General features: G+C 33.5%; 3 protein-coding genes across 3 annotated transcripts; all 3 read left to right on the forward strand.

The window, feature by feature from the left end:
- The first annotated feature begins 13,711 nt into the window (after window positions 1–13,711).
- On the forward strand, window positions 13,712–14,818 carry LOC143909981 (uncharacterized). Its single transcript, XM_077428306.1, has one exon. It carries the CDS (start codon window positions 13,712–13,714, stop codon window positions 14,816–14,818), a length of 1,107 nt encoding a protein of 368 aa, XP_077284432.1.
- A 1,175-nt stretch (window positions 14,819–15,993) lies between these two features.
- Src42A (Tyrosine-protein kinase Src42A) lies at window positions 15,994–23,345 on the forward strand. Its single transcript, XM_077428242.1, has 7 exons — window positions 15,994–16,334; window positions 20,360–20,481; window positions 20,576–20,739; window positions 21,284–21,611; window positions 21,723–21,901; window positions 21,990–22,146; window positions 22,220–23,345. Exons 1-7 carry the CDS (start codon window positions 16,252–16,254, stop codon window positions 22,426–22,428), a joined length of 1,242 nt encoding a protein of 413 aa, XP_077284368.1. The 5' UTR covers window positions 15,994–16,251; the 3' UTR covers window positions 22,429–23,345.
- On the forward strand, window positions 22,510–22,746 carry LOC143909941 (uncharacterized). The gene has a single exon (XM_077428259.1). The coding sequence runs from the start codon at window positions 22,510–22,512 to the stop codon at window positions 22,744–22,746; it is 237 nt and encodes a 78-aa protein (XP_077284385.1).
- Window positions 23,346–24,451: the final 1,106 nt, after the last annotated feature.

Consider the following 24,451-nt stretch of genomic DNA (forward strand, 5'->3'; position numbering starts at 1 on the left):
TTACAAATACTGAGCGAAGCAGGCTAAAACAACTAGTGTATTATATTTATGTTAGTCTAAGTGTACATTTCATTCGTTCATGAACTTACTAGTTTGTTAATACACGAACCAATATGGCCAGTTGTACTGTATACAAAATAAAAAATTCACAAATGAACTAGTTTGTTCATGCACAAACTATTAGACATAAATATTCTCAATCGTTTGTCCCATCCTCTATGCATGTATTTAAGCTTACCCTGGGTTGCAATATTTTTCAAAATGAGTGAAAAGTGAATTATAGCAACGTCGTAATGTGGTTTCTATAGGGTTTCCCTTTTAAATACTTGCCGTTTAGATTTCTAAAAGATTTTGACAGCTGAAATTTTCATGCAATACCTGGTGAGTATTCATGAACGAATCGAAATGAACGCTTAGACTGTGAAATACATATATATATATATATATATATATATATATATATATATATATATATATATATATATATATATATTTATATGTATACCTGTATGAGATGAATTTTACGCGTGTATTCGAATATGAACCATTTGAATTTAAACGAGACGACACCGCTTAATGGTGACTCTTTGGAAGTGAACATTGATGTTGAGCGATCACCGTGTCTGTTGACCATCAACAGGTTTGGGCCTCTCGTTATGGATAACAGTAACTGACTGGGGTACGAGGAGATCCCATGCTCCCTCGGACAGTTGATCAATTATTATTGTTGCTTCCAATGTTAATCAGGTCCAATCAAGGTCCAAAATCCATTGTTCTACAGCTGCGTCAGTTTTGTATGTATGTACATATGTACATTCACCGGCCGGAAGACCTCGTATCACCTACGCACTGCTCTCTCAAAATCGCATTTAATTTTATAACATCCTGCAAGTTCTATGTATTGTACATGTATCTATTAATAACCAAAACTGCAATGTTCGATATAATTTTATTCAAGATACTTTTTGTGAAGAATATGCAAAAAAAAAACGACAGTATGTATTACATTACGTCCTTATGAAAAATCTGTTACACACCCGGTACGAAACAGGATAAGCTTGTGAGGCTAATTCTCAAGATAGTCGAGGGAAAAATCACACTCAAAACTGCGGCATGGTATTCCAGCTGTGATAGGCATGTCTTCTTGTCATTGTTAATTTGTACGATCACTTTCAAACATATATCAATACAGGGATAAAATATCACCGCAAATACTCCAGGTGGTGAGTTTTAGGAAGGATCGCGACGGTACAGACCAGGCATTCCAGTCTTTTTTATGTGTAAAACTATCTAAAAAAAAAAACACGTGCCTCTGTGTGTCCTGTAGCATTTTAGTTGCGTGCAACGTTTCAGCTTCGTGAAGATGGCGTCACCTTCAAAGCTATTCACTATAACGTCCGTAAAGCAGTTTTAAAAAAAGAAATGTAGTAAAATCATTGTGCTATCTTGCTGTGATAATATATTGGCCAGCAGTATGGCTCGGTGGTTGGATATCTTAATTTGATTTACATATGTACAATATGTAAAAAGTCTGAATCTATAGATGTCTATGGAGTTATTAACCCATTTTTGCCCGAATTTTTTTTTCCTCAAAATTTATAATAATTTCAACAAATCATAATGTTATATGATACATAACATTTCTTTTTTTATTGCATTCGTATTGGTTTTATACGAGTTTTTCGAGATGTTCCAAATTTGGAACACTGGGAATACAACGAGGTAGCATTATAAAACTAAATTAAAAAATAAAGTTTATTTCAACACAAGCAACCTTATAAAATAGTGTACATAGATAGTCAAGTTATGTAAATATAATATATATACATGAATTAACGAAAATGGAAGGTTTTAAAACATCCTTCATACAAATTTACACCACATTTTTCACAACATTTTGTGGCATGTTTTTTTACAAAGTGCACATCGATTTTCTTTATCAGCTGGAATCTTCCAATGATCTAGCCGATCATATCGAATATTGAAAGGCACCCTGCTAGATAACTCTTTTGAAGATTTTGGCTTTCCTCCCCCTTTTACGGGATTTCCGTTAATTTTTAAGTACAGTTGTACTATATTTCTTCTAAATTGCAAGTAATCTAACTTTATATTTTCTGGATTTTTTCATTAGTGTTCCTCTATAGCCGTACCAACAATTTCTTCCATCTCTGATGTTGTTAAAAATCTGAGGAAAAAAAAATCAATGTTGCTATAATCCCAGTGTTCCAAATTAGGAACATGGATAATATTGTGAATAAAAAAGTTACATATGGAAAAATTAAAAAAATTACTACACATAGCGAATCTATAACAATTAGAGATTATAATAAATATGGTCAATATGTAATAAATGTGTTATAAAAATGTGTAAACTTACTTGTCAGATGACATTTTCTGTTGAACGTATTTGATGCAAATAAAAAAAACATTGCTCACTCCCACAGGTTACAACCTAAAAAAATACTACACGAAACGATCCCCACACTTGCTAACTTTAGACTGATGCAATCTAAACTTTTATTGCGTCATGCATAATGGAGTGGGGGTAAAAATACTAAATGTTCCAATATTGGAACACTGGGCAAAAATGGGTTAATGAATTAATTGTTAATTTTCGTGTTTTTGAGAATTTTTTTTTACTTCCTAGTGGGCAACTCTATGGTAGACGCCCTTTGCATCGGGCGACGAGGCTTTATATTATTTGCTCGTGTGCATAGAGACAATTATATATATGGTGCTCGTGTGCATAGAGACAAATTGATCATATCCAAATTATAGCATTGATAGTCGTTTTTGATGCATGCAATTGTCAAAGAACTGTACTTTGATCTTGGGAACTTCTCGCGAAGGGAATAGAGCAAGTTTTGTATCTGTATCTCCATGTGTGGTTTTTTTTTTTGTGACAGTTTGCTATTTTGTCATTCGCAGGGTGCGTCGTCCTTGTCTATGCGATGACTTTACAATTCCTTTAAATCGCCGCTACGAAAAGTGTTCATTATTCAGTACTCGGGCCTCTGTTTGTCAATCTGAGAATCGGCGAACGGAAATGGAGTGCGAATCACGCTACGCCGTTACGTACGCGGAATATTCGTATCGTTTCCTACTTTATTTGCGCTTCTATTATACATACATGAATGAGCTGACTGCTTGCGGTTCGGAACACACATCCGATAAGTACCCATTATATGCGATACCCACATTTCGTTTCTTCAATGGTTTATACTTTTAAGCGTTGCTAACGGCTGGCATACCGCTGCAAATCTTCTGTGACAATGTCGCTTTATTACATACTATGCGATTGAATGTACATATGTTCTCCAATGATTAAATAAAGCTATTATTATATATTGATTTATTATCAGCCTGCTTTTGGATGGGATGTAAGTATTAACATTAATATGTTTGGATTTTTTAGGTTTTGAAATCGTAAATAATAAATGGAAAATCGAGATTTTCTCGGTAAAAAGGTTATCAGGGAGAGGACATTTTATTCGCAAAACATATGAATACATAAAATACCATGATTGAGTTTCGTAATCTTAAAACCAATAGAGCCTTGTGCCACGTGGGCGTGGCTTTCATCTTGCATATCATACTCGCACATATGCAATTATGGTTTTAACATCTTGCATTCTATTTGCACAGAAGCAAATTGCAAGATATCGAGAAAAAATTGACAAATGTAATTACAATATACATTCAGGTCTCTTTTTACGTTTTATATTTAATGCAAATACTCAAAAAAAAAAAGTGAAACTTATATAAACCATGTAAAAAAAATGTTTTTTAAAAACTAACCTCTTCTATATTTTGCTTATAAAATTAAGACAATATATAAAAAACCTAATTAAGAAATCACCAATTCTCTCTGTAAACTTTGATCATGAGTATGGCAAAGTCCTCAATCTGCCATATCGGGAGGGGGGCGAAACGGGAAAAAACGATCAGAACAGTGTGGACGATAGACGTCACCGTCACCGTGAAGGAAGATGTAGTATTTTCAAACGTGTCTATTACGATTATTTTTCACCATGGTAATGGCGGACGTCATTTCCTCTTACATATATTGATGACCGAACCGAGCAAAATGGTAAAGTTTGAAAACGATCGGATAAGAACCCAAACTTCGAAACACAACCAAAGCTAAGAAGAGGTAAGTAAATAGTAAAAAAAAAGATAACATAGTATGTAGTTGTTTATAGGTACATACATACGCTACGGGCGAAATCTGATGTTTTCCTCGCTTTGTCGCAAAGCGACGTCGTATTGTATCCGTGTCGAGAAAGGTGGAAGGTAAGCCCAACCGGCCTTGTTTTGTCCAAAATCGGGCCGTGACCAGTACAATTCGGTCTAAACCAGGGGAGATTAGGCGTTATTGAGTGATATCCCCCCTCATTTCCAAACTTAAATGACCAGCACATTGGAACGCATCCTTACTTTTTCTTCAAAATTATGGATTTTTATGCGGTATCCTGTAGAACGCATCTATCACATAAAAAGAGACCTGAGATTATGCAATTTGTATTTAAGATTAGCTCTTTTAATAATATAAGATATTTGTCAAATGTACATTGTTTCAGGGAGACGCATTGGGGTTACCTGTTAGGCCTTACTGGTATACATAATAAATAAATAAAAATAAAATTAATGGGATTGATTGTAATTGTTGAAAATTTTTACTTTTAAAACCAATAATTTGTAATATTTTTAATGGAAGGCGACAAGACAAGTTGGTCAACTTTTCTAAAATCAGTGTTCAGAGTTCTAGGTTGAGGTTGAGGTTATATTTTAGTTGCACCAATCGGTACTGGTTTTAAATACAATGGAAGTTACATAATCGGTGTTTAAAAGGTTATAGCCAATTTATATATTTGAATTTTACCATTCAGTACAATTATTTTTGTATATTATAAAAAAAAGACACATAATGTTGAAAAAATACATATTTACACTTTCAGATTAGTGTCAGCTGATCATATGATTAATCTTTGATCTTCTTTTCGTGTAAATTCATAGAATGAAATTTGTTTTAAGATTTTAAGTAAGTGTTTATTTATAGAGAAGGACGATCTACGCAAAGTCACTCGTTCACTGATATTTCCTTTTGTGAAACTAGAAATTCCCAACCGAAAGAAATTCGCGTTTGTCAACCGACTGTCGTCTTGCTACAAGTTGTCCATCAACCACCGTAAGCTTAGCACAGCAAAGGTAAACGACCCATTGCATCTCACATACGTATTGCCGATGTGCACATAGAATAGATACTTTCCTGCCATCTAACCCCGAGGTTTTTTTATATAAAATTCTTAAAGCTTCAACGTTCATGATCAAGAAATGTGCGGTGCATTGTGCTCACGCACCAGCATCAAACAGTCGACGAGCAGGAAAACCTCAAGAGCTTATTTTCTAGGTTATCAAAATCGATTTTTGCTTTTCAATTGATTCGCTTCCCTGCGCAATCTTTATAGCGGCAGTTGTTTATCGCTCATTTCGAGAGCACACATGCAAAACGAGACTGACCGCCCGATAAATAATATCGAGAGTCCGAAGTGGCACAGAAAAAAATAAGGCTCTCATCGGTTTTAATCGATCATTTGAGGAAACAACAGCTTTGTGTGTTGGAACAGGTTTTTAAACGGTGAAATAACTTCATGTATAAATCTCTCATCTCGACCTGGCATCTGCAGACCGAACGGAAGTGGTCGTAACTGTCGTTTATTTTTAACAGGTAACTTTTTAATCTTGCTCCACATGTGGCAGTCGCACCATGTTACTTCTTAAAACTCGTGTGCAAAATTATACGTGCGACGAAACTTTCACGCTCAAAACTAGGAAATAGAGCGCAAATATCCTTCGGCTGATGTTCGAAAGTTGCTTTTAATGTTTTCATTGTGGTGTAATTTTTAAAACCATCGATTCTACGCATACAAAATGCAAATTCGAGCGGAACGCGATTCGATTTTATGCATTGTTTCAGTATCGCGAAAAACACCCAACCAAGGCTGCAAACTAAGGAAATTCGTAGGAAATTCCCCTCGGATATGACCTTGCCTATAATTACACCGGAAGATGATTTTCAATTCGCTCCAATACGACTATTATGCAAATGCGTACTATCACCAACTTTGGTACTCAGACTGCGATGTGATGATGATAGCGATGGCAACGACCTGAGATATTTTCGCCATCTTTTGATCACAGCCCACTTCCGAGGACGTATCGTTTCGAATACAATGTCCATATAGTGCATTTACATACGTGTTTTGATTTATTAACGCTCGCAAATTTATGCGCATCTCAAGCACGGAAGGTAAGCGAAATATCGCGAAAAAAATCGTGCGTGAATAATTTCGCAATACATTCGCAAATTGAATGTCCTTTTTTTTCTTCTTTCTTTTTCATTTTTTGTTTATGGTTGCAATGTTGGCGCCACTTATTACGCATACTCGTTTTCCGCATCCCGCTGTATTGGAGGTTCATCTCATAAATATATATATATATATATATATATATATATATATATATATATATATATATATATATATATATATATATTTTTTTTTTTTTTTTTTTAATAAATTCAAGTGTGTTCCAAACTCATTTCGTGTTACGATGAGTATGCGCTTGATGATGATCGTGTTTATTTGACGATTACACACGTTCATTGAGTAACGCGTTAACGAATGTGATGTTATCACACGGTGCATAAAAACGTTATGTATACCAATTCTTTTGGCGTGGCCTACAATGATCGTTTTCTATTAGCGTTTGTCTTGACTTGAGCATTTGTCGTATTGCAAACGAGCGTGTGACAGTGAATGCCCTCAAAAGCCAAAGCTGCATCTCAAAAAACCGTGCTGTTACTGGAGCTCGTTTGACCCGGACACTGCTATCGATGCTACTACTCTTATCACATCAAACCTGAAAAGCCTACTGTGGAGTATCCGCATACGCATTATGTGCATTTGTATTTGTTTGCACTTGATTCTTCTCCTTGTCAGATATGTACATATCTGTTGCACTATGAGTATATTTTTTTGAATGCACTTTGTTTTAAAATGCAATATCGTCCCGTTTCCAATACAGTTGGGGTCACGCGAACACACTTGGAACATTTGTCGCTGGTTGAGCTACACTCAAAGCGGTCACTCACTTTTCATTTTATGTTTTGCACCATGCACTCCGACTAGTGATATTTACTCATGGAAGATTGTAGAAGTTTCGAAGAATGACTCTGCGTTATTTCGATCCACGTATAATATCATTTCACATCAAATCCTCTATCGCATTTGAAAGTACTGAATTTTATTTACAACATTAGTTTGCCTTTGTATTGTGCGGGCGAACAAAATTTGGAAATTATAAGATATAGTGTGAAAAAGAATAAGTGAAACGTAAAGGAGGTATGTAAAAAAATATAGGCGTTTAAATAATTAAAATCTGACAAAGCGAGAGGGTGGTGGAAAGGCAAATAAATACGGCAACTTACCATTAGACGTCAAGATGGTCAAAATTGTAGCATTTTTTAAACTTGTCTATTACGATTATTTTTCACCATCGCACTGGCGGATTTGATTTGAATATATATTGTTGACCAAACTGCGCAGAATGGTAAAGTTTCAAAACGATCGGAAGAATGTAGGATATCAAATCCAAATGTTGTCAGACGAACGAGCGAAGGCAAACATAGAAGAGGCTTGTAAAAATGAAACTTTTCCAAAAAATATACAATATATATAAGAGACCACTTCTGACTGGTTGAGCTACACTCAAAGCAACCTAACAATTGGTATTAAAATAACAAATACAAAAAAGTTTTAGTGTGATGGAATTAACGGTACTTGGATTATCTCCAAAACACACAGACACAATGAAAACGTAATCTGTGACCGATCCTGAGTATAAATCAGTAAAAGTCTTGAATTTTCAATCATCTTCTTGATATGCCTAGGTTTACCACCGATAGGCGCATTTGGGGTCTTCCTGTCAAACCTTCCTGATATATATCTCTGTAAAATAAAATAAAATATCAATAAAAGGATAAAATATCACTGAAAATACTCTAGTTGGTGTGTTTTGACAAGGATCGCGATGGTATAGATTAAGCATGCTATCGGTTTTTTGCATGTGCAAAACAAAAAAAAAAACACGTGACGCGTACCCCTCTGTGTATTATTTGTAGATTTGAAGGATTTTCGTGAATTTCCATGAATATTAATATATCCCGCTTCAAATACATTTTAAATTAATTATTTTTAGTTGAGAATTAACAGTTATATTGATTAACCGAGATCTATCTCTATGGTCTTGATTTTATGCTCAAACCTAACCTATCCTTACAAACGCATTAGGTAGTACAATGAATTGAATCTCGATATACTTTGTCGGTCGATGAATTAGCGGGCACTCGAGGATTTCAGAAGTGCCGATGTGCACGTAATGCAGGTTGCAGAAAAAGCCTTCACCCGACAATGAACGGTTGTTGATCAACAAGAATGATCATCTGAGATAGTACGTGTTGTGACTCGTTTATGTTCCTTTTGTGCATTTTCCTTTTATCAAAGAAAAAGAAAAAATGAGCGACGTCGTGAAAATCATTTCGGAATCGTTTTACCTTGTATTTCGTATGCGCAAATTGTACGCACATTTTCCGCGATAATGATTCATTACGTTCATTGTCCATTGACGAAAATGCGTAATTTTTAATGTAATTATATTTATCATTGTTATCATATTATTTCGAAGGAGGCAAAGACCCGCTCTCCAGGTCAATGCTTCCTCCTCGGATGGATGTTGTGGTTTTTTTATTCGCGTCTGACAATCGCTGTATAATGCAGCGAGAGCAGGGCATCATCCATCCACCAGCTTCCCACATTCCATCCTGGCTCTCTCTGTTCGCGTTTCTCCTCCTTGCGGGCGTTTCGGATGTGGTCCTGTGCTTGCGTGTTTTACATCGCATCTTCTTCATCTTCGAACACTTCCATACTTAAATCATACGACGCAAGAATTATATGCAGACCCACGTTTTGAGAGGCTCAAAAGTGTGTTCTGTGTGCTCGGCAGGATCTTGACCCTCAATAGCCTCGCGTTGATTGCGTGATCAACGAACGTCCTTGTCGAGGGTCGCTCGAATAATTTTTTCGTTCGTACCGACACGTCCCATTGTTTATATATTATCATACCTTTCAGTACGCCATACGGTGTCTTCACAATATTTTTCAAAACACTTTTTGAATGTACATATTGAAGTCATCTTTTCCGGTGAGGCAGCATTTAATTATGTAATTCAATTCATTATTTATATATTTCGTTAGATTATATAGAATCCTATAGCAATTTACCTTCATAGTGCTTATTACTTTATCTACCTATGTACGTAGTAACAATAGATGAAGTTTTGTGATCATGCGAAAATTCGAACTCGAGATTTTGACTGATTCGAACTCAAAATCGATTACTAATCACGTTTTCATGATCTAGAAAAAATGTGTATATGTGTGTCTTTGTATTTTGGGGATTTTTCGAACACCGTTAGTCCTATCGAACTTAAACGTATCGGTTACCGAAATTCTTATCGGCACAACGTAAATTTTTTTCAAATTTTTAAGTTGACTGGAAATGGTACCTCCCCTTATAGGTGTCCTCTTTTTTGATGTTTTCGAATTCAATTATCTCCCAAACCCCTAATTGAATCGGACTGAAATTTATTTTTCATTAAATCATTGCGTTTTGTTGTTCGGCTATTATCGAATAAAAAGGTGTGTCACATTATGAAACATAATCAAAACTGTCACCATTAATCGTATCAAAATTGAAATCATGCGTCATGTTTCCTAGTAGTTTTATCGCTCAAGATATATTTTTTTAAATTCAAGTGTAATAAATATACCTATGATGTAAAACCTCATGAATACTTCGCAAATGTGTCTTGTATATTAATTTATTTCGTCATTATTTATTCACTAGGTGTGATAAAAAAAAGCCACGATCAAAGTCGTTGAACATCCTAAAACTTGTGTTGTGTTCTTAATTTTGTCCATTGTGCTTCTAAAAATATTCAAAGAATGTTCTTATTCGTGCAATTTTATCTGCGAAAGTGCAACATTATCCGTTACCAATGGACTCATTTGCGCGAACGCAATATTCCTGTGTGGAAACTTGTGATCAGTTTTTTGTCTGTAATGTAATGACTTGCTTCTTATTAGTGTTTTTCCTCTCGACTAGATTATTCACTATTGCCGGGGTCATTGAAAAAACAAGACCTATTAAGGGCTGCGACCTCTTCCAAAACCCGTTTACGATCTGAGTTATTGTGAGATAGTGTAAACAAATTTTGTGATCCTGTATCTAAAACATGGTAATTGAAAACTTATTTTCTTAAAAAATTCTAGAAAACTTAAAATTATAACTCCTATAATGTAGGTACGTATAAACGTACCCACATACATAGTTATTAAAATACAAAAATGTTGGGTTTGTCTGTTTATCCGACTTGAGTATCCTCATCCGCTGTCAAAACCATATTACCTAGTTAAGGGTACAGAGAGGTACAGTATTTTCTAAACTTTGATGCGGTTTCTCGAATGTATACTTGCGCGTATGTACCCTCAGTATCTGTAGTTGTGTGCATACGCTCAGTACTGTAGCGGCGCGTAAGCATACTACTAACAAACCGCATTAAAATTTGCAAGACTACACATCACTTGTTTTTTTAAATAGTTTTGCAAATGCAAAAAGACACTGGTACGCCAAATCTATACCGTCGCGTCCCTTTGCAAACCTCACCCCACGGAGTGTTTTCCGTGATATTTCATCCTTGTATTGACAGTGATCGATAACGGTGAATCCCATATTTATATTTAAAGAAATGCAAGAGAAACTTGTCGAAATAATAAGATCATATGAATTAATGATTTATTTAAGTTTAACTTTGAACCATTGTTGCATTACAGGAGTCCCTAATGCGCCACAATGGTCGAAAAATAATGACGTGAAGATACACCTTTCACTGAGTCCACGAACGCGTCCAGTGTCGCACTTTTGAGTGTGTACTTACTATAATCGTGTAACACTCGACATTTTATCAATGACGTAGATAGATAAAATAAACCCTGATCTTCGTTCAGAACTTTCAAGAATTGGTTACTGTATTGGGTTTCATAATCTGTTGTCCAAATTTGCACTACATGACCTTCATAATTCTTACAAGCTTTTATTAGCTTCACTTGGTTAGTTTTTACTAAATGACGACCATCTCTTGACAATCATGTGAATATCACACTTTTTATTATACTCCCGAGCGTTATTTTTTATCCCGAAATATTTTCTGTTGCAACAATTCACACATTACACTCTTCCTAAAACGTTTGACGGATGGGGTGGTTTTTTGGCAACATAAAATTGAAAACTGTCATCTGCATGTTTATTTCTTTGTTTAGACGAGACACATTGGTATATAGACACATTTAGTCGATGAATTCAATTGATTTGAACGCATTTACACGTTGAATTGTTTACGCGCTGGTTTGACAATGACATCCTTTAATTAGGGCGTGCTATGTTATTGATGACACTCGCACGCGCATATGCCCTCGATTCTGTCGTTTTGGTTATTTCACGATTGGTTTTTCCGACCCACGTCTCAGTGCTCCACGTCCTGTTTACATATTTTCAATCATCACATATACCTGTTTAACATTTTTAAATACAGTTGCTAAATTATGTAACGCAATACGGTGAGAGATGTACGCAGCTAATGAAGATCCCATAGTCGGATATTTTGATACTCTTTATTTTAGTAATCGACTATACGTACATATTTGTATTTTACGATGCATTGTGCCTTGGAGTCGTCTATCCATTACTCGTATTGTCTTTGAATTGATTGTAGGTATACATCAGAACCTCGCCGATCCACCTCTGTAATAGACGATGTAAATTATGCGATAGTTGCCTTTTTATTCAGGTGTTATAGTGTGCTAAAAATATCGTAATTCGCAGTACGTGCGTAATTCCTTGATGGTGGAGCTCTGTCTTAAATGCTAATTTCTCTTTTTGCCACACTTCGAGGTATTCGCGTGATACCTAATATTTGCATAATTTTCGCTTTCTGAACATGCAATCTGCGAACGGACTTGTATTCAAGACTGTGAATGCATTTGTCAAATCTTCTTAAAGAGGGTCGAACAAACAACTTATTGCCTGTTAATTTCGTGGCTTACAAATTGAGTCTGAGTCTTATCGCTCATTATATTTAGACCTGTTTCTAATGGATTCTTAATTTTTTTTTTACTTCGTTAAAATTTACCATTTTTTCGATGGCTATTTATCCGATTTGATTCTCGTCGTGCCCTAAAACGTTCACACGCTAAATAAATAAAGCTGGAAACTGGCAGAGCTGGAAAATAGAAAGTGATTCTCAGCTTGCAATAATAATTACGATTATGTTAATTGGCGATCACTTGGAGTGCAATCGCCATAAAAACTAGCCAGTGGCGTCGTGTTTTTCAAATAACTACAAATTATTATGCAATTTTGAACATGATCTTTTAAGTTCCGAAAATATATGTACGTATTTTATTTTCCTCAATCTTATAAAAACGAATATAAAAAATATTTTCGATAATCTAATATTGTATATATCATTTCGAAAGAGACTTTGTAACTATGTATGTATGTATTTAACTTTTGTTGGTTTGTAAATCCGTGACGTTACGAACAAATGAATATTCAAATAAATTTAAATAAAATAAAACTATTCAAATAAATTTAATAAAATGTTTACTATTAGAATGGCCATGTTTAAGCGGTTTATATTACAAATACCGAGCGAAGCCGGGTAAAAAACTAGTATATATTATACTACAAATTATTATGCAATTTTGAACATGATCCTTAAAGTTCCGAGAACATACGTATTTTAATTTTATTTTCCTCAATCTTATTAACGAATATAAAAAATATTTTCGATAATATTTATTTTTCTGTAATTTATGCAAGTATTCCGGAATCGTGATCTTTTTTTTCATCGAGTGTGTAAAATCAATAAATAAAATAAATATTTTTATTTCAAAATACTATTTTAAATAAATAATTACGTGTTACGCATATTGTTGTACACGTTTTGTTTTCGATATTTACATATACAAATATTTTTAATGCCTTCTGAGTATTTGATGAAGTGACATTAAATAAGATCGGCAAGGGAATTATATTCAATTGAAACCATTTCATCATCTGCCACATCCTGTTCATTTTATTTACTTTGCAATTAAATAATGATCACAACTAAGGCAAGCGACCTGGTTAAATTATTACAGCGTTAATTCCATTAATGGTCATGTAGGCGATGGGGCTAGCGTTTGTAATGTATCACAATCATAAGTACAATCTAAGATGTACATATATTTTTGTAAATATTCGGTATGAAAATCTGGAAAATGATACAATTCGCAAGTCAGATGTTTTTTATTTGATTTCAAATGTGTGCAGTTTGGAGTAATATCCCGATGCTTTAGACGGTTTGTCCAATGTGAAGATTGATAGCATTGATGTGTGTAAGTGGTGAAGTGTCTCGTTTAGCGGCGAGTGATGATGTCCACGGAACGCAGGTGGGGGTGCTGGTCCACCACCGGCTTCCGGCTCGTCGGCCTGCAGTCAGTTGGCCGTTGAGCTTGTATCATGACGCCGCGTTGACTATCTCCGTGTCACCATGGTTTCTGAGAGTGGCCCGTTGCCTGTGGTGTGGTGTTTGCGCGATAACCAGCTGGTACCTCATCAGGTGTCAGCGGTGAGGCTACATGGCGCCGTCACAGGAGCTCATCTCGCAGCAGTTACAGACTTCCTCAGACTGGTCGCCACCAGGCGGCTGGTTCTACCTGACCCACCACCGACCTCAGCACAACCCCATGACACGACCTCCGATGACGTCGAATCAGTAGATCCAGACACCAACACATCCACCCGCAAGCTCTCGCAGCAGCTCGAAGTGCCGTGTGTGTTTCTCAACGAGAACCTCAACAAAGACAAATTTCCCGAAACTGTTGAATCCCCCACAGAAACGGAACCCCAAACTAAATGTGATATTAGAGTTAGGAAAATGAGCACGTTCGCTCTCTCGCCGCCTAGATTGAGTGTGGACTCCATGTGCTCCGATAGTACGTACGCAAACATAGAACATATCCAAAAGACCCTCGTGGAAGAAGGTGCCGAAAGCGTCCGGAGTGAGGACAACAGTTCGGTGGCTCAGTCGGATCTGGTGCGAAATTGCAGGAGGCCGTACATGCCGAGGAAGAAGCAATCCGTTTCCTCGATCGGCTCGTGCGACTTTGACGATCCAGAAAACGATGTGATATTCAAGTCAAAACCTAAATCTAGTCAGTGGGTCAGTTTAGATAGGATCGAGTACAATCCCAAATATGTGAACACGGATCGCGACAAGACTGACTTTGTCTCCAAGTGGATCACCGATCACCGACATCTGGAGGAGGACGCTTTGCCCGAGCTGAGGCGTAAAAGTTTACCGCTCAAGTCCAATGAGAAGATAATACAGACGGAGGTATCACGACGACACAGCGACGGTCTTTCATGTTGCAAAGAAGATCCTGCCACCGATATACCTATCACATTCAGATCCAAGTGGCACGATATCGTCAAAAAGCATTTGCTCGCCCTGAAGTCGGCCGACAAGAGAATAAAGAAGCAGCGGAGGGTCTGGTCCAGAAGACTCTCTGGAACGTCCATCACATCGTTAGCGTCGTCGGAACCGTCCAACGGTACTTCGTCGGATACTTATGTCAAGCTAACCACCCTACCGTAAGTTAACTGCACACAAATAAAATCAAATTCGTCAAAACTTTTCGGTTTTTTTTTTTATTATATATACATATAAACCAAAATATAGCTTACTAGTGGTTTTACCCGGCTTCGTTCGGTATTTGTAATATAAACCGCTTAAACATGGCTAATCCAATTGTAAATATTTGAATAGTTTTATTTTATTTAAATTTATTTGAATATTCTTTTTTTTTTTTATTAAATTGAAAGTCACGGATCCTACAAACCAAACAAACCATCATACATACATACAAAGTATCTTTCGAAATTATATATAAGAATAGTGTTTTTACACGGCTTCGCTCGGTATTTGTAATATAAACCGCTTAAACATGGCCAATCTAATAGTAAACATTTTATTAAATTTATTTGAATATTCATTTGTTTTTTTATTAAATTGAACGCCACAGATTTTACGACCCAAACAAACATACATACAAAGTCTCTTTCGAAATTATATATTAGATGAATAATGTATACTTATAATATTTCAATTGCAATATGTGCAAAAAAAAAACATGATTTGACTGGTCTGACAATTCGAAAAATTCGATTCGTTGTCGTGATTATGTTTTGAATGTTCTACGAAAATTCGCTTCGAAGAATTAATATCCTTTGTGTGTTGTGATCAAACGTGCGCTGAACATATAATTTACTTCTCATTGTAACTGACATAACTTATGTAATTGTCGCATTTTTGTGCGCGAATGCATTTGCAATATTTTTATTTCTCGGAAAACATTTTTTTTCTTGTACAATATGTGTACTTTGCAATTTTAATTCAGTATATCATATACGCATATACAATATGTTTCAATAAAAAAGTTACATAATAAAATCACTAATTAAAGTTTATATCATAAATTGCAATTAATGTTGCTCGTGCTAAGAGGAATTTATAAATATTTTTCACTTCCTCTATACTTTGTCATCATTGAATCGCATATTGATTCGATTCAATGTTTTATTAAGAGTTCATCATGAAAATCACATTTCTTGTGAAAAAAATACGTATTCCGTAATATAATAGTTTTTTTTTTCTATTTACACTTAATTTGTGTTTACTACTTAAATTTTCGATAATACCTACATATATCTTATCTTATCTTGTTATTAGATATTTATAATAGTTATCACTGTTTTCAATTTTTTTTGTCTAGTGTGAATCAAGCTTTCGACAATCGCGTATCAAATTTTATTTTGTCGCATTAAACATGTGCTTGTGATAGTTTGACAGACGTTTTCTGAGATGACTTCGTGTCTTTTTATATTTAGAACTTCAATTCCAATCTTTCTCCGCGAAAAAAAAAGTGATTTTAAGTATCTGATGTAGCAGCAGAATGTAATGAATTTTGTGCGGTTTCGTGATATTTGTGATCGTGTTAACAATGTGCCCAAGAGTTTCACATTATAAACATGAAAGTAGGATCTTTGGAAAAGTCTGATCTGTGGAATGATAAAGTTGTTAGGGAACATAAAAACAGTATCGTAGACTGCAGGTATGTCTTCTCAAATTCTTAATTCGAATTATATCGCACATAAAGTGACCGATTATTTTTTTAACTCCAAACGATTCAAACTGGACTGAAGTTGTGTGACTTGTTGACATTGTGCCCAAGTCGCTAAAAGTATTAAAATCATCAACTTATCGCTTTCTGTTTATACAATAAATCGTTATCTCGATTTATATATCTATGAGAACACGAGGAATTACAATAAATTTATCTTTATCTTCTTGTAATATCTTTCATCATATGTTCATTTTCTTCGTATCTTACTACAATCTTGGGAACCCAATTTTTTGTTTGTCACTTGTCACGTGCCTTCAACTTCACTTCAACACTTTTTATTCGTAAAAATCATAATATGATTTCGTTTGACATAAAATGTGCAGATACGAATAAATTGAACGGTTTTCTAAAAAACTTAACTATAAATAATTTTGTTCAAAACCTCATTTCATTTAGATTTGTTATAGGGCATAACTTGTATCTACGCCTCTTGATTGGCAATCACTTTTTACGAAATCTGTACCGCAAATGCCAATACGCGATTTCTATTGATCAGAATATGTAGCTGACAGTAAATATAATTAATGTGTAGTGATTTAAAGATGTTTTAAAACTATAAAATAAAACAAATATTCTCCCAGACTAATCTTTAATACATATACATACATATATATATACAGGGAAATTTTTGTCTAAAAGAGAAACTAAAAGTCACTTATTACTTTATAAATATTTAATATAATACTTTGGTGTGTTAATATCAATCCATCAATGACAGTCAGTGTTCAAATATTTCACTGATTTTGAAAATGTTATCCTTTGGAATTTTTTGATTTACACTAGATTTTTTATTCGTGTTTTATATGTAATTATGAAATCACATGTAAGTTGGTATCCGAAATGATGTCTTCTTTGTCGTGTAATCGAGTTGAAAATTTTGTTCATTTTTACTAACCTCTTTTACGTTTCACTTACGATTACAATTCAGGAAAAAGTTTGCCTCTTATCCGATCGTTTTCATACTTTGCCATATTGCTCATTTTGGTCATCAATATAAGTAATTGCAGGCTTTTTATTCGATTCACTCTATTAGTTCAGTGACATGTTGGAGACAACGCTAATGTCTCCAACATGAAACTAGGTTGTTTAATTATTAACGAACTGATTAAAAATTGCATCGGAATCTTGTGTCAGATCAAAACGATGACAGCTAGCTATCCAAACACGGCTTTCTACCGCCTCTTTGCAACTCACAGGTTAAAAACTTGATCAATGGTAAAAGTTACTTTTTTTCACTCATTTTTGAAACCTCATCATACCTGAAATTAATTAAGTACCTGTATGTATAAATTGGTCGAAGGTCGCAAGCCGAAAAGAAAAGAAGGAATCCAGTAGAGAGAAGCGTTGGTCGTTGTCGGTTCGTATTTTGGTATTCGCGACGTTGTCGATACAGTTCATCTGTCATTTTAATACACATTTCATTCGCTTTTTAAGTAGCAAATATTTTTTTTAATGATCAAATCAAAGTTTCTAATGCAATCTGTATCCGTCATTTAGAAATGCACACAATGTTTTTGTAATGTACAGAAACTTTTTTTAATGTACAAAAAAAATTGTAAATGCACATTTATTTTATAAAATGGACGTTTAAATTGTTCCATATGTTATCCCCATATTGCATTTTCATTTTTTGTTGTTTAAAAAATTATATCTACGTATGTATTACATTTTAATGATAATGGTGTTTATCAGTTATTATTTAGTAAATTTTCCCTTTTATAACCAAGTGTATTTTTTAATTATTTACACCTTAATTTATGACATATGCAGCATGTATTAACGTATTCGTCATGATCCTATGAAATGATAGTGTGGAGACAATTTCGACTTTCTAATATAAATTATTATGATAATTGCATCAATGATGCTATTTCATAACGAACATTTAACTATTATACTTATATGTATGTATGTATACTCGAGCGAATCTCTGTGTAAATATTATATACTTCGACATACATACATATCCATAGATAAATAAATTCTTCATGATCCTGAGAATATTTGAAACATGCCTGACATCACCCAAGTTAAGTTAAGTTAGTTTTTTAGGAACATTACTTTCAGTCAAGTCAATATATTCCTAATTGAAATGGTGAATGGTTTTAGCCCCTTAATTTATAAAAAATTGTAATATAATACATACATTTTCACCCCTGTTAAACTTAAATCGACTTTTGATCAAAAATAGTGTTTTTTTTTATGTATTTTAAACACTTCTATTCCTCAGGTCGCTTTGATATCTTATCGACATACACATGAGGCTTAGCTAACATTGAAGTAAGCTAATGTCTCCGACAAGAGGCTTAAGAGAATTAAATATTATCAAACTCATTTAAATTTTCATCGGAATCTTGTGTTAGATCGGAGCGATGACAGCTAGCTATCCAAACGCTTCTTCAGAACGCCCCTTCATAACTCACTTAGACCCATCACAACTCCATTTCAGTGATAAACGTTTAAAACAATAAATGTTGATGAAATAATACTCCCCTGAAAAAAAAATTGAACTTGCGAGGTTTTCATATAACAATAATTGGAGCAATGCTTCATATCATAAACATAATTTTTTCAAATCCTATGCATTATGTACATGTGTACTTATTTTTGGTGGTAGTGTGTGTATATAGGGAAATTTTAATATAAGGAAAAAATGAGACTGGTCAATTTGTATTTTGCTTAACACTGATACACCAAATTATGGATAATTTGGTGCACAGCTACACGAATCACACCAATTTTATGCCAATTTGGCGAGCAGCTCACGTACCTGGAGAATGCTGCAAGTTCGCTGGTAAATATTTCCATGAGGGGCAATAGCCATTACCTTTATGCAGCACTGTAATTACGTTGTGCCAAAAGGGAACCCGATCTCGTATGAAATTCTCTGCTTTCGCGATGTCCAACCCCAGTCGTTAACGTTATAGCTAGTGATGAACGATTTACATTCCATTTTCCGGGTCATTTTTGTTAATAAGCGAATTGATTGTCTCCTCTCTACTATATGATATATAATTCTTACAGTCGTCACATATATTTCATTTTCTGGTTAGTAGTTTTTTATATGCACATATATTGCACATTTATGAAATATTAAATGTAAGGTGAAGACACAAAGAGTTGTACGCGGCACGTGTTTTTTTTTTTTTTAGATAGTTTTGCATGTGCAATAATACAGGCTTAGCGCGCTTAATCTATATCAAACAAATACTCGGTGATATTTTATCCTTGTATTGACAGGTTTGACGGTGATCGATAACGGTGATTCCCATGTTTTAAAAAATATAGGAGAAACTTGTCGAAATAATAAGATCGTACGAGTTAGCAATAATATGAAAATACGCCCATCACAGCTGGATACCACGAACACGTTTCGTGCTACACTTTTGAGTGTGTTCTTTCCATTATGAATATTTCGTATATAGCACACGTTTTGGTCAATAAAAAAAATACTGACCTTCTCATTTCAAATGTAAACTTTGTGCAATCATTATACATAATTTTAACTTTTGTATATGGGTATTACATATACGTACTTTATTTGTGTAATGAACTTACATATTCATTTCCTTTTGTCATATTAAAAAAATGATTAGTTATTCAAAGGATTGTGATAATGCTGTATATTTGTTTTATGCATATGTATGTAATCATATTACATATAAATAATAATCACCTCGTATATGTGTTAGTGTATTCTATTATGATGATTGAAAATACATATACATATTAGGGTTGTATTGAGCTCATTTGTAAATCATATTGATTATTGAATTCCCCCATTTTTTTTTTTTAATTTTCATACTCAGTATAGAAACTAATGTAAATGTATTTGAAAATGTAAGAATATTTTAATGTATGTTATTTAATTGTTCAAATTTTAGTTTTTTTACTTGAATTTTATTTTTGATTTATTCATTTACTAATAAAATATTATTTTTTTCTTATTTTAGTTGGTATTTCCGCAAAATCAAGAGAATCGAAGCGGAGAAGAAGTTGCTTCTACCAGAAAATGAACATGGTGCTTTTCTCATACGTGATTCGGAGAGCAGACATAATGACTTTTCGCTATCAGGTATTTTTTTTTGTAACTTTCTTCTAAAAATGATTATTTTTTATAAAATTCATAACTATAATGTTAAAATTTAAATTTATTTCATTTTCATCAGTACGAGATGGAGATACTGTTAAACATTATCGCATAAGACAGTTGGATGAAGGGGGTTTCTTTATAGCTAGACGAACAACTTTTCGAACTTTACAAGAGCTTGTTGAACATTATACTAAAGATGCTGATGGGTTATGTGTTAGTCTCAACAAACCGTGTGTTCAGGTAATTTTACATTTTTTATTGAACCTAAATACAATTTTACTTAATTTCAAATTATATCAGATTATTTAATTAAATTTTCATTTGAAACTGCGATATTTTTTTATTTTTCTTAATCCACAATTGCTAATTTTAACTTATACATTTGTTTGTTAGTGGTTAGCAAGTATTGTTTTTCAATTCTCTTAGTAAATTTCCATTCAAATGTGCTTGCTTGTATATAAGAAACCAAATTGAAATATGATATAATATGTCAACAATATCATAAAGCCAGGATATTTATTTACATAATTATTGTTGCATAAAGAACTATGATATTGATCTTATTTTATTCATATTGTACACAATGTAATATCAACATTTTTATTTCAAATTTGATATTCATATACAATTATAACCGCGTAATAATTCATAACTACGTAGATATATATATATATATTATCTCTTTGTAGTTATATTCTATTAGATGGATTACAGAATTTTATTATTTATACATATGTACGTAGAATGTAGTAGTTATATTAAATCATCCATTTATAATTTTTAGGTAGAAAAACCGGTTACCGAAGGTTTATCTCATCGCACACGGGACCAATGGGAAATAGACAGATCTTCCTTGAAATTTGTACGAAAGTTGGGTCATGGTCAATTTGGAGAAGTGTGGGAGGGTCTTTGGAATAATACAACCCCAGTAGCAATTAAAACTCTCAAATCTGGTACCATGGATCCTAAAGATTTCTTAGCTGAAGCACAAATAATGAAAAAGCTGAGACATCCAAAGCTTATACAACTTTATGCTGTTTGCACTTTAGAAGAACCAATTTATATCATAACAGAATTGATGAAAAACGGTTCTCTTCTAGAATTCCTTCAAGGTATTTTATCCTGTTGTATTTTATTCAATATATTTATTTTCACACTCATGCATTTGCATGCTATAAATACATTTAAAAATCTGAAATAATATAAACTTATTTATTTTTTAGGAAAAGGCCGTGTCTTAAAACTTCCACAACTTATAGATATGTCGGCTCAAATAGCAGGTGGTATGGCTTATCTCGAGTCTCAAAATTACATTCATAGAGATTTAGCAGCCAGAAATGTATTAGTTGCTGATAGTAATATAGTTAAAATAGCAGATTTCGGTTTGGCTAGATTAATTAAGGTAAAAATTTAAGTTTATATGATTTATATACTTTATAAAATAAGAGTATTTTTAAATTTCAAGATATACATTTTTTAACTTTCTATAGGAGGATGAATATGAAGCACGAGTTGGTGCAAGATTTCCAATAAAATGGACAGCGCCCGAAGCTGCTAACTATAGTAAATTTTCTATTAAATCGGACGTTTGGTCTTTTGGAATTTTATTGACAGAACTTGTCACATACGGTCGAATACCATATCCAGGTATGTAAATTTTTTTACAAATAAAAATAATTAAAATTAGCTACGTTAGTTTAATACATTATTTGATTTGTAGGAATGACCAATGCAGAAGTATTATATCAGGTCGATCACGGCTATCGAATGCCTTGTCCCAATTCTTGTCCAACTGCTTTATATGATATAATGATAGAATGTTGGCACAAAGACCCCGTGAAACGACCCACTTTCGAAACTCTCCAATGGAAGTTGGAGGACTTCTTCACTATGGAGGGTAGTGAATATAAAGAAGCGTCGGCCTACTGAGACAAGCCTTCCCTGCCGAGCCGTTGCCCCGCACGACATCATCACAGACCTTTACAACATCAACACCAAACGCAGCATCATATGCAATATCAGCTGCCACATCATCATCAGGTACAGCAACATCTGCAACACCACCAGTTACAACACATGCAGCAGCATCAAATTCAACATTTACAACAACATCAACTTCAACATTTACAACAGCATCAAATGCATCATATGCAACAACATCAAACACAGGCGTTACATCAACAACCGCAGACACAAAATCAGCAACAACCACCAAGCCAACAACAAATTTACAGGTTGATGGCATGATTTTGTTGTTCTATATTATCTTTTGGTCCCGAAGTTTTTTATACGTATATTATTATCGAATCTGTATTCATGTTCTTCATGCGTAAAACATTGATTTAAAAAATTGAATCAAGCTTTTGGGATTAAAAGAAATAATTCATGAAGGTGTCTTAATTATATTATACTGGTGGTAGAATAATTCGTGCATTTGCTCCTCAAGAACTTTTGGTTTTAGCCTTTTGATTGACGTTATATAAAATAACTTTTTGATTAATGCGATGATTTTTTGTGGTCATACATTGTAAGTTAATATTGTGATAGCTTTGTTATTATCAAATAAAATAGTCACTTGTTTGTCCATTTTTGTATTTATGTGAAACTCTATAAGTTCGTATTATATTGTACTGTTGTATTTTAAATTATTTAAGTTTTTTTTCTTTTGTAAAAGCTTGAGCTATTCATAGCAGATATTTGTAACCCTTGTGAGGTAAACCAATTTGGTCACTGCCTAGGCTACGAAACAGTAATATCATTAATACCTTTCAGTATTATCAGTATGTGTTAATAATCTGCATTGCCACTGAAATCTTGCGCAAATGATAGAAGGTAAATAATTTTTTAAACAAATATACAAAAAATAATTTTTATTAGTTATTTATTGAATTTTTCTTCTCAATTTTTGTGATTGATGTTATTATGAATATGAAAATTGCACATGTTCACGTTCATAATTATAAAATAAGAATATTTTTTTGTATGTACAATTAATTCATCAAAGTAGAGGATAATTCAAATTTGTATTTAAAATTAAATTGGACAAATATGCTGATTCACACTGCCTCCAATCAAGTTACAATTATATAAAATGATTGTATTAAGTATTATTAGTATTGATTACATATTAAAATAAAAGTACATAATATATTAATTACATCAAAAATTTGCCTTTTTAAAAGAGTGAAATTATATAAGGCTCCATAAATAATTTTTGACTGCTATTAGAAACAATTTTATTCAAGCTAATTTATTCGTAAGATTTAAACAGTAAGAAGCATAGGCAGTTATACAAATGTTCATTTTATAACGCTCCACTCAAGAGTATTGAAATGAACAATATTTTCACCTGTTTTTTTAATTAATGTATGTACATTCTGTGAATTCTTGTATTCATCGGTAGAAACAATCTCTAATTGCATACAGATTCTTGCTGAATACCATTTTAGTGTTAGTTGATTTAATTATTGAGGAATAAATAAGTTTTCATTAATTTTTGTATGACATTTTTATCTTAGGAGTGACTTTCAAGTATTCATGTTAAATTAAATAGACCTTAAACTTTTGCTTTTAATGAGTGACCTATTTAGTAAGACAATAACATGAATATCACAGTAGTAAGGTGAACAATGTTTTGAGTAATGAATATAAAAATGTATCAGTCAAAGGCTGTCGCCACGAAGTAAATAATGAGGCAAATGGGGCTTATTAAGAAATTGAGTAAATTTGGGCATTGGTAGGGATCGATGCATACTAGTCTATATGACTTTTATGCATTTATTGTTAAATTATTTACAATTTTAGGCTAAAAAAAAAGAAATACAACCACAAGGCTCAGGTTCTTTTGCATGTTGATAAAAATGAAATGCAAGAGAAATTGACCTCAGTTGTTATTGATTAATGTAAAAGAACTGACTTTTGTATATTTATCTCAGAGGGTACGTAAATGTGT

Source organism: Arctopsyche grandis, chromosome 3 (genome assembly GCF_051622035.1).
Source record: "Arctopsyche grandis isolate Sample6627 chromosome 3, ASM5162203v2, whole genome shotgun sequence".
Taxonomy (NCBI): domain Eukaryota; kingdom Metazoa; phylum Arthropoda; class Insecta; order Trichoptera; family Hydropsychidae; genus Arctopsyche; species Arctopsyche grandis.